At 42.2% G+C, this 18,591-nt stretch overlaps 1 protein-coding gene across 3 annotated transcripts in view; it reads right to left on the minus strand.

Annotated features, from left to right (window-relative positions):
* Positions 1–14,577, minus strand: part of ACTR2 (actin related protein 2) — a 49,640-nt gene extending 35,063 nt beyond the window's left edge. For 2 of the 3 annotated variants that reach the window (XM_056124218.1, XM_056124211.1), the window contains exons 1-2: positions 14,404–14,577; positions 1,359–1,469 (exon numbers count right to left, since the gene is read on the minus strand). In XM_056124218.1, coding sequence (XP_055980193.1) covers positions 1,359–1,469; positions 14,404–14,451 — 159 coding nt within the window. In that variant the 5' untranslated portion in view covers positions 14,452–14,577. Of the gene's footprint in view, positions 1–1,358; positions 1,470–14,403 lie in introns of those variants that run through there. The other variant, XM_056124220.1, reaches the window with a different exon arrangement.
* Positions 14,578–18,591: the final 4,014 nt, after the last annotated feature.

Here is an 18,591-nt window from a genome sequence, read left to right on the forward strand (position 1 = left end):
TTCCAAAATGTTATTATGCATAATATACAAGCTATTCTCTGTTTGTTGGGCCACACCCAGTGGTGCTCAGACGTTACTCCTGGCAGTGCTTGGGACCTTATGGAATGCCAGGGATCGAACCTGGGTCAGCCATGTGCAAGACATACACCCTATCCACTATACTGTTGCTCTGGCCCCATAAGTCATTCTTTTAAAAAAATGATACACTGAATAAAAGTATGATTTCCAACATCATTTTAAAGGTTTATCAATACTACTATCTAAATATTATGTGGTGGCTTTATTTAAAACTGAATTAATCAGAATGAAATTCACAAAGAGTCCATAAATTCCTCAAAGACCCTTAAATTTTTTTCTCATGTAGTTTTTCCATTTGACTGTTTTTAACATGACAAAACAGAGACCAGAATAATTCACCATCCTAAGTATTTCAAAATTAACAAAGAACCTACATTTCAATTTGTATTTTTATTCCATGTGTAATTCAATTCTCTAGTTCCAAGAGCAAAATTTCCACCATCTATTACTACCTTCCTAGAGATCTCAAACAAAATGTTCCAAAGAGGAACACCTTAACAACTTTTAAATGACTCAGAATCTAACAATACACTGAAGTCTTGCCAGACTATCCAGATATGACTAACAGTGCTGGGTTGTTCACCAACAGTACAGTGAAAGTTCCTAAATCTGATTTCATTTTCTATAACCTGATCCCTAGGGCCACTAGAGTTTAAGTAGATTAGGAATCACTATCCTTTTCATTGTTTTATTTTTTTCATTCTAACATCATAATTCTCATTTGATTCCAAATCCTGTTAGTATGAGAGAAAAAAAAAATCTATCAATATTTAATGTCAAATATTTAATATTAAGAATAGTAACTAGAAACAACAATTTTACTTCTTTCCCTGTGGTAAGATAAAGAAATAATGCAAGGATAAAGACTTGCATAACTTCCTCCTACACATTATGAAAATCAACTAGGGAAAAGAGGAACCAATCATTTTTACCTCTGTGTGTTTTCCTGACTAGCTACATTAAACAGTTGAGGAATCAGGCCACAAGAACATGGAAAGGAAAAACCAAAGGTCCCAAACTACATTTAGAGATAATTATAAGGAATAGGCAAAAATTCCCAGATTCTTTTAAAAATTATACAACAGAATATAAGAGCTCAACACAGTATTTTATATCACCATAAAAATCATAATATTTTCATCCATCCAGAATATAATGGCATCAAGCCATAATTAAATTCTGTCCTATTCTTGCTATTATGGCGTATTATTTTATACCTACTAAATTCAAAGAAAACCTCACAGGTTTTGATCCTCATGTACCAGTCAATGAAACATTACCTTGATTTCAATGTTTCCCACTTTGGTGGTTGATCTGATAATAGGTCTTCCAACCAAAGCTGGGAAGATGTGTTCTGGAAAGTTGGAACCTGCATATCCACACTTCACAAACTGGAAAAGACAAGTTAAAAGTGAATTAGTACAAAGATATCTTTTTTTTTTTCCTTTTCTGTTATTCTGTTTTTGGTTTTCGGGTGACACCTGGTTTTGCTCAGGCTGAACTCCTGGCTCTGTGCTCAGGGGTCACTCCCTATTGAGGTTTGAGGGATCATATGGGGTGCTGGGGATCAAACCCAGGTCAATTGTGGCAAGGATGTACTCTATCCTGGCCCCTAATGTTTTCATTTTAAAATATTATCTGAAAAATATCACTCTGCATTTACACAGTATCTGGAACTTTTGATGCTTTCAAATCTCCCAGAGTAGGAGGCAAAGCAGCACAATGGGAGGGCACTTGCCTTGCATGTCGCCGAACAGGGTTTGAGCCTCTGCATCCCGTATGATCCCCAAAGCACTGTCAGGAGCAATTCCAGAGTAGAGTCAAGAATAATCCCATGCATCACTGGGTGTGGCCCAAAACCAAACAAAAAATTTCCCATAGTAGTCATCTAATCTATTATGTAATTTTACTTCATTTATGGCACTGAATTCTATCAGTGTTCATGGTTTATTTTTTAAGTTAAAATTTATTTTTTGAAATGCAAAATTTTTAAAAACAATTCTATATTAATATAGTTTGGAGTTTACATGGAATAGATAAGGCCACATATGTAACTTTTCCCTTACACTTTATATAAAACTGTGATTTATAAAGTTGTTCATGATGATTTGTTACAAGCATTCAATACTCCAACACCAAACCCACAACCATTACACCTTCCCTCCACCACTGTCTCCAATTTTCCCAACCATCTCTTAAGCCTGAGTTCACTTTTTTTACTGGTTATTTAAAAGTCACCACACTACAGGAAAAATTTTAGGGGTGTCAGGAGCTGAGCAGTTCATGCTAGAGCCAGACACCTAGAGATGTTGGGACACACAGTGGTCCCATAGCAAAGAATTAAAGGAGAAAGGTACTTGTGAAAGAGAAATAATAGGAACTAAACAGACATAGCGCTCAATTCTTTAATTTTTTTATTTTATAAAGTATTTCACAGTATTTGATTACATTTACTATTCAGACACCAACCCCACTACCATTACACCTTCCCACCACCATATTCTGATGTTTCCATCCCAAACCCAAATCTCTACCCCAAAGCAGAACCAAAATAATATATTTTGTGTTGTTTATTATGAGAAAAAGCTAAAAATGCTACTATAAAGTATCCTCAGGGCTGGAGCGATAGCACAGCGGTAAGGCATTCGCTTTACAAGCGGCCAACATGGCCGACCTGAGTTCGATTCCTCTGCCCCTCTCGGAGAGCCTGGCAAGCTACCGAGAGTATTCGATATGCCAAACACAGTAACAACAAAGTCTCCAATGGAGACGTTACTGGGCCCGCTCGAGCAAATCGACGATCAACGGGAGGGCCTTTACCTTTACCTTTACCTAGAAAAAAGTGTTAAGATTGTTATATTTCACCCAGGGGCCATCAAGCTCTTCTAGATCACTAACATGTTGTTAAAGGTTGAGCCTTGTGTGCCTTTATGTAAATATATATACTGATATATATTTATCTATATATATCACAGTCACTGTCCTCCCGTTGTTCATCGATTTGCTCAAGCAGGCCCAGTAACGTCTCCATCGTGAGACTTGTTGTTACTGTGTTTGGTATATTGAATACATCACGGGTAGCTTGTCAGGCTTTGCCGTGCGGGCGAGATACTCTCAGTAGCTTGCCGGGCTCTCCGAAAGGGGCGGAAGAATCGAACCCGGCTCAGCCGGCTGCGAGCAAGGCAAACGCCCTACTGCTGTGCTATCACTCAAAAAAACATTTCCCTCTAAGATTGGTTGCCTCCTTCTTTGAACCCCATCAAATGTGGTGCGGCACTCTGAGTATGGGTAGGGTGTGTCTTATGAAGTGTGTGTGAGGCTTGGTCTGAGCGTGTGGGGAGCAGCTGTGAACATGGTGGCAGTTGAGTTCTGTAGGTTTTTTTTTTTAATTTTTATTAGTGAGACACCATGAGGTACAGTTGTAGACTTACAAATTTTTGTGCTTGGGTTTCAATTATACGATTATCAAATACCCACCCCTCCACCAGTGCCCATTTCCCACCACCACGGATCCCAGTATCCCTCCCCCACCCCCATCCCCTCCTGCCTCTGTGGCAGGTGGCAGGGCATTCCCTTTTGTTCTCTCTCCTATTGAGTTCTGTAGGTTTTTGACTGCCGGGGCTGGGTCCCTTGGGGTGGGGAGGGGTCTCACCCCCCGCTCCAGGGCACCCCGTATGAAACAATGAAACAGCCTGGTGTGAGGTCCAGCAGCATGATTATGGCGAATAATGCTCAATTCTAAAGCAAGCTTCCATCATCTCGGACAAGTCACTAGAGCAGCATTACTTTTTTTTTTTTTTTTGGTTTGGGGGCAACATTTGGTGGTACTCTGGTCTTACTCCAAGTCTGTGCTCAGGGATAAGGGGAAGCTAGGGAATGAATCCAGGGATCCTCATGAAAACATGCACTCAAAAGTTATCTTCCCACACTGCAACTTTTCATTTGCAACCTTTTCTATTTCAAAATGGGGAAAAAAGCATAAGGTTAAAATCAATATTAGACTATGTATACTTTTATACATGCCACCGTGCCTGGCTGTTCCTCACCGGGGCCCCATGGAGGGGAGCGGGTTGAGCTTTCCTCCCCGCCCCGACCAGGGCTCCGGCAGCCAAAGACCTCCAGGACCAGCCACCACCATGCTGAGACCACTCTCCGCACACATGAAGGTACTGGCAGAGGGACAAATCCACGCAGGTTCCGGGGCCGAGATCTCCAAGCCTACTCGGATTGGAGTCGAGCATCCTCCACCCAGATCCTCCAAATTCCAGTAAGCGGGGGTCACACCCACCACCTGGCCCCCTGGCGCCATGTAATCCCATCAACGGCCAAGACTCAGAGACTATAAAATCCAGCTCCCGGACGAGAACAGTGCAGTCTCCTACCCCCGCGCCTGGCTGTTCCTCACCGGGGCCCCTTGGAGGGGAGCGGGTTGAGCTTTCCTCCCCACCCCGACCAGGGCTCCAGCATCTTATCAGGACATCTTTTTTATGACATCTTATTATCTCATTCCTACTTTGGACAAACTTGCAGGATATCGAATGTAGCCTGCCCACAGGGCAGAGTCTGGCAAACTCCCCGTGGCGTACCCAATATGCCAAATACCAGTAACAATGATGGGTCTCATTCTCCTAAAGAGCCTTGAATATAATCTCAGGGCTAGGATGAAAGAGACGTTACTGGGGCCTGCTCGAGGCAATCGACGAATAACAGGATGATGAAATGAAATGAAAATGAAATACTTTTATATTTGATAAATGCATTTAGTAATATAAGGTATATTAACTTCATATTCAGACAGTGTACTTCTGAATGACAGCAATCCAGTGACAACATAATACTGATTCTGATAATGTATCTATTTTATGCATAAGAAACCCATAGCTATAGTTGACTCTAGGGAGATAGCACTGTTGGTCAAGCACTTATCTTGCATGCAGCTAACCCCAGTTCAACCCCAGCTCCACACAGGGTCACCTAGTACAGTCAGGAGTGACCTGACACAGAACCAATCAAGAATTAGTCCTGAACATCACTGGGCCTGGCCCAACTCCACTCCATCCCCCAATGAAACGTATAACTACAAAACTGAAAATAAAAACCAACATTTTAAAATTATTTCACCAATAATATAGTTTATTTCATTTATTTGTAGCACTGGGGATCAAACACATGCAAGGCATGCAAGGCCCATACTGCTGAGCCACATCCCTAACCTGGCTGTTTAATTTTCAAGAGCATTGTGTGTGTGTGTGTGTGTGTGTGTGTGTGTGTGTGTGTGTGTGTATGTGCATGTGTATGTGTATGTTACTGGGGACTGAACTCAGGCCCTCATATATGCAAGGCAAGTGCTCTACTGTTAAACCACATCCCAGCACAAGACATTTCAGGGAAAAGTCAATTAAACACTTTAGGGTAAGAAGAGGAAGCCACACCTGAAAATAAATGGTCCCTACCACCTCTCTTGTCAAGTCTTTTTAATTTTTTTTTTTTTTTTTTTTTTTTTTTGCTTTTTGGGTCACACTGGCAATGCACAGGGTTTAGTCCTGGCTCTGCACTCAGGAATTACTCCTGGTGGTGCTCAGGGGACCATATGGTATGCTGGGAATTAAACCCGGGTTGGCCGCATGCAAGGCAAATGCCCTACCCTCTATGCTATGGCTCTGCAACCCCCCCCCCCGGAAATTTTTTTTTAAATCTTGGGCCACACCCAACTATGGTCACAGCTTATTCCTTGCTGTGAGTACAAGGATCACTCCCGGCAGTGTTTAGGGGACGATATGCAGTGGGGAGGATTGAGCCACAGTAAGATGAGCACATTACCCTCTATATACTATCTCTCTGGCCCTCATAACAAGTCTTTATCCAATGTAAGCTACGGATCCATGAATTTCTTTCTCTACTGATGAATCACAAATGTCTAAAATGCCTGAAAAATTAAGTATCTGGCATTTCTAATTATTTAATAACATTTAACAAATGATCAATAAATATTAAGTCTATTAAGTCTTGCCGCTGATTTGAGAATATGATACTATAATTATTCTAATGGAAAGCTATTTAGTATTGAAAAATATATGGCATCACATATTCTTTTTGTGGGGGGTGGGGGTGGGCTATACCCAGCAGGGCTTAAGGATAACTACTCCTGGTACTACACTCAGGAATCACTACTGGTGGGCATAGATGACCTCATGCTTGCTCACACTTCCAACCCCATTTGGACAATGATAGTGAAGAATCAGAACATACTTTCAACCACAGATTGTTAAAAATATATCATGGGACATATGGGATGCTGAGGATGTACCAGGGTAGGCTACATGCAAAGCAGGTACAGCCTTACCCCCTATACTATCTCTCCAGCCCCTATTCTTTTAGAATTAGAAACCAAACAGATTAGAATGTGACACACAACAGAAATAACATAAAGATGAACAGAAAGAATCTAGCCCCTGACAGAAAGCAGCTATGTAAAATTACTGTTTTTTTCTGGTTTGTTTGTTCTTGTTATTTGGGAGGGGGTATGCCCAGCAGTGCTCAGATGCTATTCCTGACTCTTGAGATTGGGGATTTTTCCTAGCAGCACTTGGGGGACCATGCGCTGGGCCTACTGCAGGCCACATCTACATCTACGTTCTAGCTCACTGCACTCTCACTCCTGGCTTTCAACTTTTCTATTTGATGGTGGTCAAACTTAGTAACAATCTTTACTCAATTACTTTTGATTAACCCTCCAAGATAGAATTTTTTTTCATTTCCAAAGATCTCTACAATAAGCTTCTTGGATATAAACTGCAGTTAATTATAAATAGCCTAGAACATTCTGCCATCCAGAACATCAAGTCTTTTATAAATAGAGCTTTTAATATGTTAGTTGTGCAGATTAAAACTATGATTATGAAAAATCTATCTGAAAGAAGTTTTATATTCAGAATGATACCTGAATTTGTAATCTTTCAGTTTGTGGTTACATTTTTAGAACCCTATTCCTGGTTAGTTACTAATACACAAAGCATTTTCCAGCAACTGATCAAATTTATCACATTTTTCAGCAACTGATAAAATTGTATTAGCAATTCTTTTTGTAAATTTTTTTTGGCGGGTGCCATACCAGCAGTGCTCAGTGCTGGAGAACCCAGTCTTCCTGCATGCAGAGCATACACACTAGCCCTTTCAACTATCTCCCCAGCTCTGTAATTTTTCTTTGATTGTCTTTCGTGGTAGAAATCAGTGAGACGGTAGCATGCACAATGGCTAACATGCTTGTTCACACTCCCCACCCCATTTGGATACTAGGTAGTGAAAAATCAGAACATACTTTCAACCACAGAAAGATGGTTAAAAAAACAACTCTATCACACTCATCTTTTTACTATTTTCAAGTATTTATCAGTGTGACACAGGAACTGGAGGAACAAATTATAACAGAGGAAAAATTAACAATTATTAAAAAGAACAAATAAAATACCCTTTTCCTGGGGAATGGGGCTAGGGGATGCACAACTGGCAGTACCAAAGGCTTATACCTGCTTCAGTGTTCAAGGGTCACAACCGGCAGTGCTTGGGGGTTCAAAAAGGAGTAGGCCACAAACAAGATAAGAGCCTACAGCCTTACCTGAGCCGTGTACTATACCACAAGCCCCAAAATAATTTTTTTATATTCTAAGTAGGGCTGGAGCCATAGAACAGCGGATAGGGTGTTTGCCTTGCATGTGACCAACCCGGGTTCGATTCCTCCATCCCTCTCGGAGAAGCCCGGCAAGCTACCGAGAGTATCCTGCCAGCACGGCAGGGCCTGGCAAGCTACCCATGGTATATTCGATATTCCAAAAACAGTAACAAGAAGTCTCACAATGGAGACGTTACTGGTGCCCACTCAAGCAAATCGATGAATAATGGGAGGACAGTGCTACAGCTATATTCTGAGTAAAAGAAAAAGAAAAAAATCTCTCACTCTTCAAAAATCAAAATCCAGTTCACTTGACATGAGCTAAAATGATATGGCAGAGAATCACTTGTTCTTTCAACCATACCAAATTACTACATAAATAATTGGGGGAAGGAGTTTCTGCCAAGTAGTAACTGGAACTAGCAGTTCAATGCTGAGCCCAAGGATGCAGTGCCACTTACCTGTACCACTCTGGTAGTAATGGGGGCCTCCAGAGCTACACCCAGCAATGCTCAGTGGAGCACTGTGTGGTACTGAGAATCACTATCATCGTATTGTCTCCCAGACCCATAAAAAAAAATTTAAGGTCACCAGTCATCAGCATTAGTCATAATTTACAAATACGTTTCAAATACCCAAAGCAAATATATGGATATTACATTGTTCTGTTTAGGCCGGGGAAAGCAGGTAGTAGAGTATTTGCCTTGCATGGGCAAGGCCCAGGGTTCAATCCCCAGTACCATACAACCACAAAAAAATTTTAATTATGTTTTCTTACAAGTAATATATAGGCAGAAGGTGTTTTGAAAATGCCCATTCATCAGTGAAAATTCTCACTAACTAGGCACAAATATTTTTTTTTCTTTTTGGGTCACACCCAGCGATGCACAGGGGTTACTCCTGGCTCATGTACTCAGGAATTACTCCTGGTGGTTCTTGGGGGGACCATATGGAATGCTGGGAATCCAACCGGGTTGACCATGTGCAAGGCAAACACCCTACCTGCTGTGCTATCACTCCAGCCTCAAGGCACAAATATTCTTAAAGGAAATTAAAGAGTGAACGGCTGAAGAATCAGCCCTCAAAAAGTTGGGAGGAGTCATCTTAAGCATATTAAATGTAAACAAATAATTTAATTACATGAGGAATCCTAAGAGGAGTTGGAGCAAGGGAAGAGCTGACGCACGGAAGACAGTGGAGACAGAGATCCCTCCTCTCTCATTCTGGGTCTGACCCATGCAGAAACAAGCTACAAGGTAAATTTGTAAACAATCATATCACCCAATGCTGAGTTATAATTGTGCTGATAAGCGGCTTGTATCTGAAAGTACCATCTAAGGATACCCTAAAGGGCAATACATTTTTATAAAAGATAAAAACTGAGGTTCCCCAGAAATAAAACAATCCTGCTTTATAAAATGGAAAATCAGAAATTCAAATCCAAACATCACTTATTAGTGAAATTAGTGTTTTATCAATGACTTATTAGGAACAAGTGTCGCCACAGTTACCAAGAATTAACAATTATTCATAGCATCCTGTATCTCGTCAAAATGGCAATAGCTAGCTGCATTACTTTGTTATTTCAAATGTGACGGTATTAGTAACAGAAGTAACAGAAATAACATATTTCTCAAGAATATAAAATAAGGGCCAGAGGGCTAGTACAGGGTAAGGCGTGATCCCTGCTCAAAGTTAGGACAAAGGTCGGAGCGCCACAAGGTGTGGCCCCAAAACAAACAAAAAAAAGAATATAAAATCAGGCAACCTGGCATTTCTTGCAAAAAAAAAAAAAGCCAGTATTTAAAAAAATTTAAAACGTGTGATAAAGTACAATACTTTTTTTTTTACAGACTCCCAATATCATTTTAAGTAGCCATTTGACATGGTTTTAATGGTTGAAATTATTCCTCCACGCCAATCATTTTACCGCATGGTAACTTAGTTCTCTCACTGTGTGCAAAAAGGCTGTGTTAAAAAAGCAGATTTTACCATATATAGTTTCCTCTTCATAGCACAGTGGTTGAAACTAGCTCCCTTACTTCCCACTGAGTCATCAAATGGTAAGAATGCGAACAGTAGACTGTTCTCTTTTTTCTTATTTAAAATACCCTCCCCCTCCCCTTTGAGGCTTTTTTTTGTTGTTGTGAGGACCAAGGTTGCACACAAGCCTTGCTGTGGGGCTTGCACACTTGGCCGGAGCTCACTGAGGGTTGTGCACCCCTTGGCTGTGGTGCTTCCTTCAGCTGAGGCACACAAGCTACGGTTGTGATGCTCAAAGAGGACTGTGCCATTGCTCACATGAATGCCAGCCAGAGGTCACACTTCCACACTTGCAAATCTTTTGAGTTGCATGCTAACTGGGGGTTGCATCCCCTTTGTGTGTGGCACACCCGCTATGGTGTAGAAACAGAATTTGCATGTGGTGCCAGGGATGGCAGAGAGCTGAGCTGCCAGGACTATACTAGACACATGTGGAACACGGGGGATTCGAACTTGTGACCAGATGCTTGCTTGTAAGGCAGGCACTCCAAGTCCCTGTACTATTCCTCTGGGCTCAAAAAATGTTCTCTCAAGAAAACAAAAATGCTTATTTATTGTGAAAGTACCTTCCTGCCTTCAAAAAATAAACTGGGGTTTCATAAAGGCACATTGTGCTCATTTAATTTATATTTTTACTTTATTAATTTTTAACAGGGGCTACAGCCAGCAACATTCAGTCCAGGAGTGAGCTCTGTGGTTAGGTGCTCAGGGCCCATGCTACTAAGGGAATATTGAGCAGTGGGGAACAGTGCATTACTGGGGAAAAACCTTAGGGCTTCAGAGCTGGAGTAATAGTTCAACTGACTAAGCATCTGTGTGCTCTGCCAGCAGGAGCCTCAGGTTTGATTCTAGCACCTTACAGACTCCCAAGCACAGGCAGAAGCAACCCCAAACACAGTGCCCCCCACCCCTCAATAAACAACTCAGGGCTTCACACATGCTAGAGCTGTCTCTACCACTTGAATTAACTCCCTGCTCCTCCCTTTATTAGTTTCTTACACTGATATTGACGTTTTTCTGAGGGATTTTTTTCCCCCCTGAGGGTGGTAGGGGTTCTGATTTTAAGGCCACACACAGTGGTGCTCAGGTCTTACTCCCAGCTATGTGCTTAGGCAACCATATGTGGTGCCAGGGATCATGTCTGGGTACAAGGCAAATGCCTCAGCCCTGTCCCATCTCTCCAGTGCTTGCTTCGGCGGCACATATACTAAAAAACTGTCCTATTTCTCTAGTCCCAGAGGCTGTATTTTAGACAATAGGTCTGAACAGTTATGAGGAGAAAATACGTAAACTGCCAGAATAAGGTAGTTAACTTCCTCTAAGCCTCCCTAATGAAACTCTGGTCCGGAATGGTAAGGAAGAGACTCTAAGCCAACATTCAGCAAATCATAAGAATTCATGTACCTCAGAGCACCTTAACTTAGGGCCTTCCAGAGGTTAAAGTGCTATACCAAATTTAAAAACCTAAAATAAAGAAGACAAGTTGCAGTAGGGGAAAAACTACTTCCACACACTCTCAGAAACTAATTTTGAACTTACTATTTAATTATAAAGGAATCACACTACCTTCAGGTAGATAAATGTAATTAAGAGTACAATAAAAAATACATAGCAAGAAACAGATATGCCAAATGGCTCCTAATCCTCAAAAATGTAAGAATATATATATATGTATTAGAATTGTGTCATCATTACCAGTCAATCATGTCTAGAAAATCTAAATAAAATTTTAAAGTTAGGAACCGAAAACAAATTACATAAAGCTTTGTCCGAATTAACTATACTTATTCATATTTATGTCACAGTAACTGACCTTTTATCTTAATAAGATTCTTAAATTATGGGAGATATAAAAATGATCAATAATATACTGTGATATAACAAATGAAATAGTAACATAAAAAACTTTACGTCTGGGGTCAAGCAGATGGCTCAAGTGGTGCACAGTGCTCCATCCCATCCAGCTATGCACAAGGGTACGACATGCCTATGCCAGACTGGTGACCCAAGTACTGCTAGTTCTCTATTGAGGACCTGTGGTTTTTTTTATTTAAAAAAAAATGACCTTGTGGTTAATATTACTTAGAAATTCACATAGACTATAAATAAAAGGTTCATCACCCTTTAAGAAGGAGGAATCTGAGGCTGGAGTGATAGCACAGTGGGTAGGGCATTTGCCTTGCATGTGGAAAGACCCAGGTTCAATTTCCAGCATCCCATCTGGTCCCCCGAGCACTGCCAGGAGTGATTCCTCAGTGCAGAGCCTGGAGTAACCCCTGAGCATTCCCGGGTATGACCCCCGCCCCTCCAAAAAAAAAGCAAAAAAAAAAAAAAAGGAAGAAGAATCTGTTAAGATATAACTGGTTCTGATTTCTAAGGAAAACATCTGACATGTTCAGAAGAAGCTTTTGCTTTTTTATTAATTAGCTTTTGGGGATGGGGGGTAGAGTGGTGTGTGAGGAGATTCTGGCCACACCTGGTGGTACTCAGGGACTATTCCTGGATCTGCTTAGAGTTCACTCCTGGTAGGGCTTTGTGGATTATATGCAATGTTTGGGGGCCCTAAAAAGAAATTTTTTTTTTATTTAAGAGTTATTTTAAGACCACAGTAGCTACTGATGTTTATCAGGCTATTGTTTCTAAGCACCTATGACTGAGTCTTAACGCTAAAAGTAATACATATTTATAGTTAATTGAAATCTTAACAAGTTAAAAAAATGTTTTTCCAAAAGACTGGAGACAGAGATAGTGCAGAAGGTTAAGACGTTTCTATCCCTGGCACCACATATGGTCCCCCAAGCATCACCAAGAGTGATTCAAGAACACAGAGCCAGGGACAAGCCCTGGTGTGGGCACCCCCAAACAAACAAATGTGTTTCCCAAGTCCTTCCCTTGAAGTCCTATCCCCTTATATCAAAAGCAATCACTATAAGCAATCTCACCTGTCTCTCAAAACTATGACATACGGAAAAAAGTTAATGGACATATAAGTATTTTTAATAAAAAAAACCCTTGGGTAAATAAGATCATTTAGATCATTTAGAACTTTTAAAAAAATCTTAAACAAATTAAGACATCTTTTCATAGTGATGAATCTGCCTTCCTCTCCCTCCTCCCATTTTTTGGGCTAAGTAAGTGTTCAGGGGTCACTCCTGGATGTGTTCAGAGGCCCATGTGTCCAGGACAGAACTTAGGCCTCCAGAATGCAAAACATGCACTCCAGCCCATAGAACTCTCTGGCATGCACCTATCTCCTTTAAAAAATAAAATAAATTAAAAAAAAACAACAGTATTCCATTTTGTATGGCTATCCGATTCTATGATAGCATTTTTGTCCATTTTAGATCAGACCAGTATAACTATTACCTGTAAATGTACGCAACAGATCCAACCAGCGCAATATTATGACAATGAAGTAGAAACTCTTTTTCCTCCCCATCTCTGCAATCCTTTCCAAAATGTTTTAAGGTTCCACTTAAACCTAGTTTCACTCAAAAGTCACAATGTAAGGAGTAAACATCAAAACTACTTCACCTCTAAACGGGTGAGCTATCACCTTAATGCAGAAGAAAAACGACAGGACCACAGCGAATTCTCCCAAAGTAGCAATTCAGTTTTCTAATTTGCTGAGGGCCATCCCAAGTACTTTCTCTTTTTTAAGGATGGAGATGGAGAAGGAGATGGGCAGAAACGACTTGCAAATAATTCACAAAATCGGTGGGGGGGAAGCCGATTTTTTTTTCACAATGATTTGCATTTTAGATTCTCAGAGATATACCATCGGTCTTGGGCACCTAAGTAAACGGGTTTACTGGGTCGGGGGTCGGGGGGGACCCCGAACCGATGAACTGGCCCCAAGGTCAGCGGGATGCACACTTGGGGCGCCGCCGCGGGGGTTCGAGACCTCCCGAGTACATCACCCAGGAAACACGCCGGTCTCGGCGGGCTGCAGCCCAGCCAGACTCCCAGCACGCAGAACGAACAAACAAACAAACAAACAAGCAAACAAAAAAGCGTCGGGAGGGGGGAGGTCGCTGCTGCCCTGGCCGCCCCTTCTCGACAGGGAAACTTAAAAAAGCAGCCGAGCTCGGGCGCGGAGAAAGGAAGGGGTGAGGCTCGCTGCGTGACAGACAGCACTTCCCTTTTCTTCTTTAAGGCCCGTTTCCTGCCTCCAGCTCCGCGTCTTCGGCCACACAGGAAGAGGAAGGCCTCTCTCAAACCCCTTTCGCGTCCCGGCGACCCCGGGCCCCCGGCCCTGAACGCCCCCCACCACCGAATCGACGGCCACTCGGGGCGTTTCATTCAGCGCTCGCCCCCGCCGGAGCCCGCGAGCCGCGCGCCAACCGGGAGGCAGGTGGGGTCTCCCCTGCAGAGGCGGCCTGGCCCGCCGCCCTGAACCCCCTGAAAGGGGTGAGGGGCAGACTGGATCGCCCACACGAGGGTCCGGACAGGCCGCTCCTGCCCCGCGCCCGCGCAGCCCACGGCCGCGACCCCTCCGGCCGGGGCCGCGAGGGCCCCGAGGAACAGCCACGACGCCCAGGGAGCGCTCGCTCACCCCGCGCCCATCCCCGCCGGGGCCAGTGGCCTCGGCAAGGCTCGGCCGGACGCCTTACCCCGGTGCCGTTGTCGCACACCACCACCTTCCTGCCCTGGCTGTCCATCGTCCGCCCGGAAGAGAGCCGCAGCCGCCGCCACCGAACAACCTAGAGCCGCCGCCGCCGCCGCCGCCGCCCGGCCCTTCCCTCTTCTTCCTCCTCCTCCCTCGCCGCCGCCCCGCCCTCGACCTAACTTTCTGCCCCCAACCGGAAGTCACAGCCCCGCCCCGCCCGCCGTCTATAACTGACAGCCAGCGCGGAAGGGGTGGAGACGGGAGGGAGCGGCCGCGACTGGCAGCCTGAGGGCCCAATAAGAAACGCAGCTGCGCGAGGCCCCGCCCACGCAGGGCTCCGTCTCCTAGGGCACCGCCCCTCCAGGTTCTTCCTCTTGGTGTCTCCTTCTTGTCGCTTTGTCAATTAATGGCAGCCGACCCGGTGGTGGGGTCTCTCTCTCCCTCTCTCTCTCACCCTTTATCTCTCTCTCTTTTTTTTTTCTCTCTGTAAGATGTCGAAGGAGTTGTGAGAGCGCCGCTTTCCCGTCTTTAGAAGGCTCAGACTGTTGAGCCGCACCTGGTCCATCGCGAGATGGCCGTGGAATGTGGCAGAGGAGTGAGCCTGGGAGGGAGGAGAAGGTGGGGCAGGAAGCAAATTGGCCGTCCCTGCCAATCCATCAGTAAACATGACCATTGACCATGATTTTCTAGTGCACAGAGGTGGACTAGTGGACTAGTACACACACACACACACACACACAGAGGGAGGGAGGGAAAAGGGTGGGGGAGAGATTTGAAATCATGTTTGAGATGCCTCCAATTCCAGCTCAGCGGTGATCTGGCCCAAATTTTACTACATCAAGGGAAGAAGAGTATGGGTGCCAACACTGCAACCTCATGGGTCACCACTTCCCCTTTCCAACAGCATCACACCTCTTCTTCAGGCCTCTTGAATCTAAGTGCCAAAAGAGTCTCCTCAGTTTTGATACCCAACAAGGCTAGCTTCCAATGAGGCCCTGTCACTTTAAGAGTTTTTGAACTTAGCATATCCTTGTCTGTCAACCTCTAATGGGTTGCTGAGAGGATAAAATTCTGTGCCTAAGTTAAGCATCCATTCAAATGGTATTTATTATTTATTCTATACTTTCAAGTGGGCAGTTTTGTCTGTAATGTGCTTGCCTTTTTTTTTTAATCTGGAGACTAATCTATTCATTTTGAAAGCACAGCTTGTCCCATCCAAGAAGAGTTCTGATAACTCTCAGGATGTCCTCTACTCTGTCTTTGCTATTATACTACTTTTGCATGAGCATATGAAGAACTATGTTGTACTTTCTACACTCAGAATAAGTAATGAATAAACAGCATTAAATTCATCTAGATCTAGAAAAAAAATCATCTTTTTGAGAGATGAGAATTAGAATTGTACCTTTCATGCGTACAACAAATTGAATAAAACTTGAATTGTGATCCCCCGATCCAGTATTATAATACTAACCTCTCAGTTGTCACTGTTCTGTTATTAGACTAGTGGTTTACAAACCTTTATGAAGGCATAGAATGCTTTATTTAAATTTAATCTTATAGGGCACCCCATCCTATAAAATAGATCAAAGTAAAACTGTCATAGCTGTAATTGGACCTTTGAGAGGTTAAGTTGAACCTCAGTGGAATGTCTTCCTGCATCCTCTTCAATAGTGCTCGAGGCTCGTAGACCTGATGAGTGCATAAGTACATAAATTACACATTTTTGTAGCCCACTGTTTGGCGCTAAATTTTACTGGAAGCCCATTTAATTAGCCTCAGCAAATTGAACTCAAATGCTTCTCTTTTGCTTTTCCTCTTTTTTACTGTTTCCTTTAGCCATAGTGGGGACCAAACCCAGGTCTTCTGCAGGCAAAGCTCACACTTCACCACTGAGCCATAGCCTCAGTCTCTGTATTTCCTCTTACAAAATACTAATGTGTTTTGCAGGGATTGGGGACTCGCACAACCTTCTACAGTGAAACTCTGCCTAATATGCTATCCTGACAAGTTAGGCGCTTGGGCAGTGGTGAGGTGCTTGTCCTAGCAGTGGTCAGGAGCCACTAAGGCCACTCCTGGCACTGCTGTGGGTAGACCCCTACATGGAGCAGTATGAGATTAAACTCTAGGCCTATCATGTGCAACATATGTGCTCTGTGTCCTCAGTTAGCTTTCCAGTACCTTCTAGTTACTATATTTAAGAAACGGGCTTGGTCCTCAAGCCTGTATTCTCCCCTGACCGTGTAATTCATTTGCTTATTATTATGCCTCTTTGCCCTCTTTATTTTTTTCACTAGAGAGGCCTGTGTTCTCTCTTGAGCACCTATTTCCTCTTTTTCTCTCTCCTCTCATCTTTCTAAATAAGTTTTGTTCAATAAAAATGATCTTGCTTCATAATAAAAATAATATGTGTGGCCAAAGTTATAGTAGGGCCTTGCACAAAGCCAACCTGTGTTTGATTCCCCAGCATCCCATATGGTCCCCCAAGCCCTGCCATGAGTGATCTCTGAGCCAGGTGTGGCCCAGAAACAACCAAAAAAAAAGTTTAAGAAACACTGCACTACACAAATAAAATGCAACAAAAACCTGTGATAATTCAAATTCAGATATAATATAGGTCACTTACCTCCTATCTTCTATTTCAGGCCCATTCAGGTAATTTCATATTGTTCAAAATAATGTAATCTAACATTTTGAACTAAAAATTTCAAGAAGTTGGAACTCCTTCATTCCAGCTGTATGTTGAAATTGTATATATGCAGTTCTACAAAAAACTCTGCCAGGTAGAAAACATCATTGTATCTGTGAGAAAAGGGAGCTTTAAAATGTTTAAGCAAAACAGGAGAGATAGAGGAGATAATGTGCTTGCCTTGCATGCAGCTCACCCCTGCTCAATTCCCTGTACCACACATGACTGCTAGGGATCAAGCCAGGAATAGCCCCTGAGCACTGAATATAATGAAGCAAATAAATATATATAAGAATTTTTAAGTTTAGTAAGGTCACAGGATATAAGTTCTACATATAGAAGTCAATATATTTGTATATGCCAGCAGTGAATAATCAGAATAAAATTAGAAAAATAATTCCATTCCCAAGAACAGCAAAAAAAATTCAAATATAATTAGTTTAATGCAAGAATTAGGTTCTGAAAGCTATAAAACATTGCTGAGAGAAATCAAAAGATCTACAGCAAAGATTTCCAAACTTAGTTGGTTTACCACTCCCTTTCCAGAAAAAAAAATTACTCAGTGTCCCCTAGAAATTCATCTTTTTTTAAAATCTACCCTTTTTTAGAGAAAGAAACAAAGTGTTCCACAGTTGCTTCAGATTCTACTACAGTTTCCCCTGAATCATTCCCACACCATAGCATGATCTAGATTAATAAACACTCAATTTTCTTGGATTGAACACACATGTTAAGATTATAATTTTCTACTAATTTATATTATCTCCCGATATAATCTTTGTCAAATCCTCAGCAGTTTTGAAAAATTCTCTTTTTATCCATTTTCATTGTTGCTTGTTTGGGGGAGGCCACATCCAGCTGTGCTTGGGATTTACTCCTGGTTCTATGCTCAGGGGACCATGTAGGGAACTAGGGATCTAACCAAGATCAAACATGAAAGGCAAATGTCTAGGTCCAGATTAAGAGAAAGTATTTTCAAATCATGTATTCAACAAAGGACTTGAATTCAGAATAAAATAGGAACACTTAAAACAATAATATAGATAACAAATTAAAAGTAGACAAGAATTTTGAATAAATACTTCTCCAAAGAATGATTATGAAAGGCAAATAATCATATGAAAAGATGTTCATCATCATTTGTTGTTAAGGAAATAAAGCATAAGCTGCTGTTTCATACAAACCAGTTTATCTAAAATCAAACAGACATGAAATAGCACATGTTGGTAGAGTTCTGGAGAAACTGGACCTGCTATCCATTGCTAACGGGAATAGAGAGTGGGGCACTACTCTGGAAAACTGGCAGTTTTTCAAAAAGTTAAACAAAATCGCCAAAAGTTCAACAAAAAAGTCACCATTCTGCTCCTAAGTATATGACCAAGAGAAATGAATACATATATCCACAGAATTGAAAGCAATATTAACAGAAGCATTACTCATAACAGGTAAGAAAATGAAACCATCCAAATGTCCATCAATTTGTAACTGAGTATCAATGTATGC

The sequence above is a fragment of the Sorex fumeus genome, unplaced genomic scaffold (genome assembly GCF_029834395.1).
Source record: "Sorex fumeus unplaced genomic scaffold, SorFum_2.1 ptg000006l, whole genome shotgun sequence".
Classification (NCBI taxonomy): domain Eukaryota; kingdom Metazoa; phylum Chordata; class Mammalia; order Eulipotyphla; family Soricidae; genus Sorex; species Sorex fumeus.